Genomic DNA, 9,149 nt, shown 5'->3' with positions numbered 1-9,149 from the left:
TTTTTGTTCATGTCTGTTGTAATTATTAGAGAACTCATAAATAAAAACGTGGAGTTTAATATATGTTCAGTTTGTGTTTATGGAATATGCAAACCTATTGTGTTTTGAGTTTAATATATGTTCAGTTATTGTTTGAAAAAAAACAAACAATGTAACTGTAATATGTGGTTGCTTGGGATTTTATTTTGGTGGTCGGGGAAGGAGGGCTTCCGGTATGAGAAGGGACGTGACGAGAGTGACAGGGAAGATGGAGGACATCACTGTTGCTGTGAACTGTCACTGCTGCCGTGGACTATCGCGGTGGGGGAACACCCCACTGAACTGCTGTTCTTGCCAGTGAGGGGGTAGAAAAGGACTCCCGTTGACCTGTGGAGGTTGAAGCTGCGTGGGTGACTAACCCCGTGGAGAACAATCCCGTTAGGTCGCTAGCTCTGTGGCTACCGCTAGCGGGCTTCGGCGAACGGTTGGTGGCTAGCCAGCCGTGAGAGATGCGTGGACCTCGGAGAACGGTTGGCGGATAGCCAGCTGTGTGTAACGCGAGGACCTCGGCGTGGATTCTTCAACCTTGGGGAGAACATTGGACAGAAGCAGACAGACTACGGCACGTACGACCTCGTGGAGAGGGACGTATTCAGGTGATGGGGGACATGGTTGTTGGGGACGTTAATGGAAAGAGCGGGAAGGGCGCGAGTGCAGCAACATCAGGCCTGCGACGACCGAGACTAATTTTTAGCTGCCGGCTTTAAGTTTCCTATCTGTTTAACGAGGTTAATCGTATCATTTCTATTTCATTACTGACTGAAGAAACTGTGCTATTGTTCATTAAACTGTTTATTAGTTTAAAACGTATGCTTATTCTACTGTGTTATACTTCATGGTATAAGGGGTAAACATTTAGAATATTCAGGTAGAGATACCAACTGATTTAAAGAACTCGGGTTAGCCACCCCCATAACGCTAAGGACGCTAGGGGGCGCTACATATATATATATATATCAGAGTCAGAGAGTCAGTTTCTTTATTGTCATTCGCACCTCATGTGGTACATGTGGTGGAGCGAAATTATGTACACGGGGTCCCAGTTACATCCGACAATAAAATGTATAAGAAAAACAGTAATAACATCTAAGATATGAACTAAGAAAAACATCAACTAAATATACACTAAGCACTCATAACATAAAACATTGAACATCAGCACAAACATGAACATGAGTCTGTGAGTAGATGTGCACGCATGAACACATCAAAATTGAAACAGATCACCAGCAACATGAAACAGATCAGCAGCAACATGATATGGTTTTTCACAGTGATTATTCTAGTTAGAGATTCATGAGTCTAACAGCCTCAGGGTAGAAGCTGTTCCTCAGTCTAGTGGTTCTACATTTAATGCTCCTTAACCTCCTTCCTGAGGGGAGTGGGGCAAAAAGTGTGTGTGCTGGGTGGGTGGGGTCCTTCATGATGCAGGTGGCCCTCTTCCTGCATCTGGAGGTGTAGATGTCTGTGATGGTGGGGAGACCGATTCCAACAGATTTCTGTGCAGCCTTCACCACTCTCTGCAAAGCTTTTCTTTCTGCAGCTGTGCAGCCTCCATGCCACACATTGATGCTGGAGCACAGGATGCTCTCTACTGCACACCTGTAGAAGGAGGTGAGGACTGAGCTTCCCAGACCAGCTCGCCTCAGCCGTCTGAGGAAGTAGAGTCTCTGATGAGCTTTCTTGATCAGGCTGGTGGTGTTGTTGCTCCAGCTGAGGTTGTCATTCATGTGTACACCCAAGTACTTGTAGCTGGAGACCACTTCCACTGCAGATCCTCTTATGTTCAGGGGGGTGTAGGTGTTTTTGTTCCTTCTGAAGTCCACAATCATCTCCTTTGTCTTCTTCACATTGATGTGAAGGTTATTCTCTCTGCACCAGCTCTCCAGGTGTTCCACCTCTTGCCTGTAGCTGGACTCATCATTGTTTGTGATGCATCGCACCACCGCTGTATCATCTGCAAACTTTACAATGTGACAGCCTGGATGGGTAGCTACACAATCATATGTGAGCAGAGTAAACAGAAGGGGGCTCAACACACATCCCTGAGGAGAGCCAGTGCTGAGGGTTATGGTGGAGGAGGAGAGGTTGTGGATCCTCACTAACTGTGGTCTGTTTGTTAAAAAGTCTAGTACCCAGTTGCAGATGGAGGGGCTTAGTCCTAGTGTGGATAGTTTGTCCATCAGGGTTTGGGGGATCATGGTGTTGAAGGCGGATGTGAAGTCCACAAAGAGCATACGGACGTAAGAGTTTTTCTGCTCCAGGTGGTTGAGCGCAGTGTGGACCACAGAGGAGATTGCATCCTCTGTTGATCGGTTCTCACGGTATGCGTACTGATGAGGGTCCTCGTTGATGTTGATGGTTGTTTTGATGTGAGTCATGACCAGTTTTTCGAAGCATTTAGCGACTATCGGGGTGAGGGCCACTGGCCGATAGTCATTCAGACCAGTCACTGTAGAGCTTTTTGGGACTGGGATGATGGTGGCAGTCTTCAGGCAGGTGGGAACTGTCTCCAGGGTAAGTGAGGTGTTAAAGATGTCTGCCAGCACCTCACAGAGCTGATCAGCACATTCCTTCAACACTTTTCCGGGGATGTTGTCTGGGCCAGTTGCTTTGTGCGGATTAATCCTCCTGAAGGTACTCCTTACTTCTGCTGAGGTCACGCTGAGATGCTCTTCATCCGGTGGCGAGGTGAGTCTGGTGCTGGGTGGTCTGTTTGGGTCTTCAAAGCGTGCATAGAACTTGTTGAGGGCATCAGGCAGAGATGGGTCTTTGGGGCATTGTTCACTCCTTCCTTTATAATCTGTTATGCGCTTAATGCCCCTCCACATGCTCCGAGGGTCTTGTGAGATGAATTGACCCTCGATCCTCTTTGCATATGTGGCCTTGGCCCTCTTAATACCAGCAACCAGCTCTTTTCTTGTCCTACTCAGCTCCTCTGAGTTTCCAGACCTGAAGGCAGTGTTCCTGGCTTCCAGCAGGGTACGCACCTCTGCATTCGGCCAAGGTTTTCTGTTTGGGTGGCTTTTAACATTTCTTTTAACATTTCTTTTAACATTTCATACATATATATATATATATATATATATATATATATATATATATATATATATATAATAAACTACTACTTACTAGTTGTACTACTATTCCTACTTCAGGAATCTATCAGGGCACTAACTATCAATTATTAGGGCAATAATTGTTAGGCTGATGGTCCTCCTTCTGCATGTGAACATCTAGTTTTGGCTGTCACCAGCAATCATGTTGATCCACTATGAGAAGGTGCTATTTATAAGACTGAGTTTGTTGCTGCGTCTCAGACTGATGAAGTCTTTTGGATAAAAGACGAAATGTTTCAACAAAGAAGAATCCATCCAGAGGACCTGACAGCCTTGTTAGATGAAACCACATCATTTCTGCTGCAGTTCAGGTGTTTGTGTTCACAACAGTCCTAGTTCTTTCTGAAACCAAAGGTTTCTGAATCCTGGTCTCTGAGTGGAGGTTTTTGAGGGAACCCCCCAGGAGACGAGTGAAATACAACACAGGTGTGAAGTCATACTTGCGCACATCAGATGGCTGCAATCTAAATTTTTTGCACTAACAGCTACAATAACTGGCAGAGAGCAGAGTTTCTTGTGCTACTCACCTTTTTTCAACAAATAGGAGCAAACCAACAACATCGTAGGCCCATAAGTATATTTGTGCAATTGCCAGTTTGGACACAACTGTGAAAATGCTGACACTAAACATGCTAAACATAATGCAACTGAGCAGTATCAGCATCAGCAGGGTTGCCAGATAAACAATTCAATTCAATTCAGTTTATTTATAGAGTGCCATGTCACAACAGAAGTCGTCTCAGGGCACTGAACAGAAACACTCATAAAAATAATAATTTAACATTATCTGAGGAGCAGACTGCTTTGAGTTTAACTCCATCACAGAACTCTCATCTTGAGCAAGCATGAAGGCGACAGTGTAAAGGAAAAACTCCATCATGAGGAAGAAACTTTTAGCTCAGGACTCACCAGCACTCACTTACCAGGCTCAGGAGAAACAACCATCTGCTTCAACTAGCTGAGTTCGAGAGGAACAGGAAACCATGACAGATACACAATGGCAGGTCAAGAATCACATGTTAAGATAGAAATAATATCAAATGAAAACTATTCAATTTAAACAATTCATTTAAGGAAATGAGGTCAATTTCTCCTCTAGTAGTCTAAGCAGAATAACAAGCCAACTCTAACTATAGGATTTATCAAAAAGGAAAGTCTTAAGCCCAGTCTTAAAACTGAACAATGTGTCAGCCTCATGGACAGAAACTGGAAGTTGGTTCCACAAGAGAGGAGCCTGATAACTGAAGGATCTGCCTCCCATTCTGTTTTTGGAAACTCTATGGACCACAAGTAAGTCTGCCGTCTGAGAGCAAAATGCTCTGTTAGGAAAATATGGAACAACAAGATCTGTAATATAAGATGGAGCTAGGTTGTTGAGAGCTTTGTAGGTTAGAATATTTTGAATTCTATTCTGGATTTGACAGGGAGCCAATGGAGAGAAGCTAAAACTGGAGAAATATGATCTCTCCCACTAACTCCAGTTAAGACTCTGGCAGCAGCATTTTGGATCAACTGAAGACGTTTTAAGGAAGTATTTGGACACCCAGATAATAAACCATTGCAATAGTCCAGTCTAGACGTGACAAATGCATGGACCAGTTTTTCTGCATCATTTTTAAATAAGCTGTTTCTAATTTTAGCGATATTACACAGGTGGAAGAAGGCAGTTCTAGTAACGTTTTCAATGTGGGGATAAAAGACATGTCTTGATCAAAAATAACACCAAGATTTTTAACATTAGAGCAGGAGGACAGATTAATGGCATCTAAAGAAGGAGAAAGACTGAAAAATTAATTCCTAAGGTGCTCAGGTCCAAAAACCAAAACCTCAGTCTTGTCTGTGTTCAACAGGAGAAAATTAAGGGTCATCCAGGTTTTTATGTCTTTAAGACATGCTGAAGTCTAAGTAGCTGATTGGATTCATTATGTTTCATGGACAAATATAATTGTGTATCATCAGCATAACAATGAAAATGTATCCCATGCTGTTTAATAACTTTACCTAATGGAAGCATATATAAAGTAAAGAGTAATGTCCAAGCACTGAACCCTGAGGAACTCCATGACTAACTTTGGTTTATGATGAAGATTCATTATTTACATTTACAAACTGGAATCTATCAAATAGATATTATTAAAACCATTTTAGAACAGTTCCTGTAATTCCAACATCATATTCAAGCCTCTGTAGTAAACTATTGTGATCAACTGTATCAAATGCAGCACTGAGGTCTAACAGGACCAGTATAGTCACAAGTCCATTGTCGGAGGCCATGAGAATATCATTAGTGACTTTTACTAGTGCTGTTTCTGTACTATGATGAGCTCTAAACCCCGACTGAAACTCTTTAAACAGATTATTTCTTTGCAGATGATCACGCAACTGAGCAGTAACTAGGATTATTGAGCTGAAAGTTAGATTAGATATAGATCTATAATTGGCTAGGATTCCTGAATCAAGGTTATGTTTCTTAAAGGTTTACTGTAATTACAGCAATCTTAAAGTGCTGTGGTATGTAACCGTTTATTAGAGACAAATTAAGTAGATCCAAGACATGATTATTAATTAAAGGAAATACCTCTTTAAACAGTCTGGTTAGGATGAGATCTAGCAGACATGTGGATGGTTTGAATGAAGTTATTATTTTTGACAATTCAGAGAGCTCATCATGACAAAAACAGTACAAACACAAATCAGGCTGTATTGTCTGTCCAAACAGATCTCACTTGTAAATGAGTCTTCGAGGCTCAATGTGATTTATCTGTTTAAATAAAGGTTGAATTAAAAAGAAAATGAATTCAGGAGTCTCCATTAAAATGTTGACTGCTCCCAGGCAGCAGATAATTTTATTTTGTCATAAACATTTAAGACAAAAAGAAAACAGTGATTGATGCAAGTTTGCTAACAGAGAAATATTCTGTATCAAAAAATCTCCAATGTGTGCATGTGCTCTTGTGATTTTGTATAACCTACTGTCATAATAAGCAAGAGAAGAAATAAAGACACAAAAGCAGACAGGGTTGTTACTTCCCCTCCAAGATTCTCACTGTCCAGGTGAGATGAGGTGAGGGTCTAAACTAAACAGCACCAAAGTTGTCTTTACAAATGTAATAATCAGTCTCTGCCTCATTATGCTTTGAAAGAAAATGTGATGAAGAACATTATATTGACAGGCTGTTAGACGGTCCTAATTTCAGACATTACTTCTTTAAACAACAACACCACAAACAAGGTTAAGTGAGGTCAATTTGTTGAGACTTTAATCATAATAAAGTGATTGTATGGATAAAAACAAAGACTATGAGGTCCAGCTGTAACTCCCAAAATTTTAGAGTCAAAGCTGGTTTGATGAATTAAATTAAACATACTATTTACTATTAAACATAAAACTGCAAGGGAGGAAGATCATAGTTAAAGTTCATGGATGTAATGAAGGAGGAACTGCAGAGGGTTTATTTGACAGAGAAGGATGCTGGGAGATGTAGGCAGACCCATAAATGTAGCAGCAGAAAGAAGAAGGTGGTTCTCCTCTAAATAAAACTGTGGCGGAAGCAGATGTAGCGGTCTCTGAAACTATTTGTGCAGGTGTGAAGAAAAATGCTCCCTGTCTTGAAAGGCACCATGGTGGTTGGGAAACAACCTTGTAGTAGTGTAAACAGCAAATAAATACCAGGCACCAGTAAAAAATATGACAGATGCTCATCAAAATGACAGTCATATGAAAATGTACTTCTATACATTACTTTCAGATTTATATACTCTTTTCACTGTTGGATATTTGAAAATCACTGCTCAACCTTCAAACTCTCTCTCAGTTTGATGGTGGTCCTTTCTGTTGGCAGACAAACCCACATTGTCATTCATAGTTTATTTGATGTCATTTGAACTTTCTGGTGTTGCAGATTTTATCTGGTATGTGACGGGATCCCTCTGATAATTGTTGGAGTTACAGCAGTGTTTGATCTGGAGAACTATGGCAGCAGAGATGATGCGTTGTTGTAAGTATCCTGTCTACACAATTATTTTTCTGTTGTGTGTCAGTCATCAACATTAGTCACTTTGTGTTATTTTCAGTTGCTGGATGGCATGGGAGCCAAGCCTCGGAGGCTTTTATGCTCCAGTGGGTCTTCTAGTCTTGATCATGTTCATGTACTTCTTGTACACCTACATCCAGTTGAAGCACCACCCGGAAAGGAGGTATGAGTTGCGGGTTCGGTGTGAGGATCAGTCTACTGAAGATCGTTGTCACCCTAGCAGAGGAGGGGCTGCGGGAGCTGCTGGAGAATGTCCACCATTTTCTGCCGGCGTATCAGTACTGGCTAATGAACAGTCATTCAAGTCCCAGCTATGGGCCACGGCTTTTACCCTCTTCCTGTTGTTGTCTACGTGGGCTTTGGGAGCATTAGCAGTGTCACTCGGATATTTCCTGGATATGGTGTTCAGCTGCCTGTATGGAGCTTTTTGTGTGACTCTAGGACTTTTTCTTCTCATTCAGCACTGTGCCAAACGTGATGATGTGTGGAATAGTTGGTGGGCTTGTTGCCCATCTAAAGCCAAGACAGAAGCTGGGAATATTGAGGGCCAGAGTCAGAAGCAGGAACCCCACCTGCCACACTGCCACTTGAGCTCACCTTGCTCAGGCAAGCAGCCCTTGCTTTCGTCCCATCTTTTGCAGAGTTCATTTGACAAAATCACTCCGCCTCCTTTAAGCCCAACTCCAAGCAACATGGGTTCATGTTGTGTCACTGTCATGAGTTCTGCATCTCCCATCCCACCTCTCATTGAGCCGGTGTCCTCATCACGTACACACACACTTTCAGATGAGCTGCCTCGTCCAACTCTTCCTCTACAGAGCTGCCTTACTGACAGAGAAAAGTCACGCTCTTTTATCCGCCCACGTCTTCAGGACTACCGTTCACACATGATTTCATCCAGTATGGATGGAAGTGTGCACAGCACCCAAGTGGGCAGCCAACAGGCTTTACAGCACCCTGATGAGCCATCAATGGTTTCCAACAGCCCACACCCAGATCTCCAGCTTCCCAGTACCAGCCCTCACTTGGATAAGCAGATAGCTTCTTCCTACACTTTGCAATGCCAAATGTCTTGCCACAGTGTACAAGACTCAGAGACATTCTACCTTAGTCATGCCCAAAACGTGCATGACAGCACAGCTTCCTGTCACAGTCCCCTTATACGTTCTCAAGGGCCCCATTACTGCCAGTGGCACATGTACAGCTCCAGTCCTAATGCAGCCTTCTGTGAGAAACCTGATTCCCTAACCTTGCAGCATCAGCAAGATCACAACCCTTACAGCTGCATGTCAACGACAGAAGACCAAAACAAGGAGAATCACTATCTAAATGTGGAGCAGAGAGGCTTCCCAAGAAACACACTGCCTCGACAGCAAGCCACTGTCAGCCGCCGGGGAGCCATTGGCCGAAACAGGAGTCTGCAAGAAGATGGCTTGTTTGGGTCAGATACCACAGGAAATATACGGACTGGCCCATGGAAAAATGAAACCACAGTATAGCTTTTTAAGCTTGGAGCAGCTGCTCTGTAATCACAAATCAATTTTTAAATGTTTGAGTGTTTCTGCCTTTAACTTTGCCCTTAAACCACACTGACCTTTAAGACCCTAATGGTACTTCAGACCCCTTTATGAGAAAAATAACTTCAGGTAGAACTGAATCAGTAATGTACTTCATGACATTTAAAGTTCCAACCAGTATTTTATGGATCTTCAAGGACACTGTGCTCAATATCTAATGTCCAAGAAACTAAACACTTTATTTAAATCAGATCACTTCCAGTTGGTTTTCATTGTTTAATGTTTTCATTATTGTTAGTTTGTGTCAGCTCATTCACATTCCATCCACAGTCCAAACACATAGAGGTCAAGTCAAATGAAAACTCACGTGAAACAACCTTCACAAAACTGAAACGTTTGCAACACAGTCAGACTGGTGACCCTTTAAAAATCATATGGGA

The 9,149-nt window shown here is 42.4% G+C and overlaps 1 protein-coding gene across 1 annotated transcript in view; it reads left to right on the top strand.

Moving 5' to 3' along the window:
- The window catches only part of adgra1a (adhesion G protein-coupled receptor A1a), a 49,332-nt gene extending 40,641 nt beyond the window's left edge, over window positions 1–8,691 (top strand). Inside the window, exons 4-5 of the mRNA XM_037690690.1 lie at window positions 7,061–7,156; window positions 7,233–8,691. Coding sequence (XP_037546618.1) covers window positions 7,061–7,156; window positions 7,233–8,691 — 1,555 coding nt within the window. The remainder of the gene's footprint in view (window positions 1–7,060; window positions 7,157–7,232) is intronic.
- Window positions 8,692–9,149: the final 458 nt, after the last annotated feature.

This window comes from Nematolebias whitei, chromosome 17, assembly GCF_014905685.2.
Source record: "Nematolebias whitei isolate Nwh7 chromosome 17, NemWhi1, whole genome shotgun sequence".
Classification (NCBI taxonomy): Eukaryota; Metazoa; Chordata; class Actinopteri; order Cyprinodontiformes; family Rivulidae; genus Nematolebias; species Nematolebias whitei.
The sequence above is the reverse complement of the archived record's forward strand: the minus strand, read 5'-3'. Positions and strand labels throughout refer to the sequence as shown.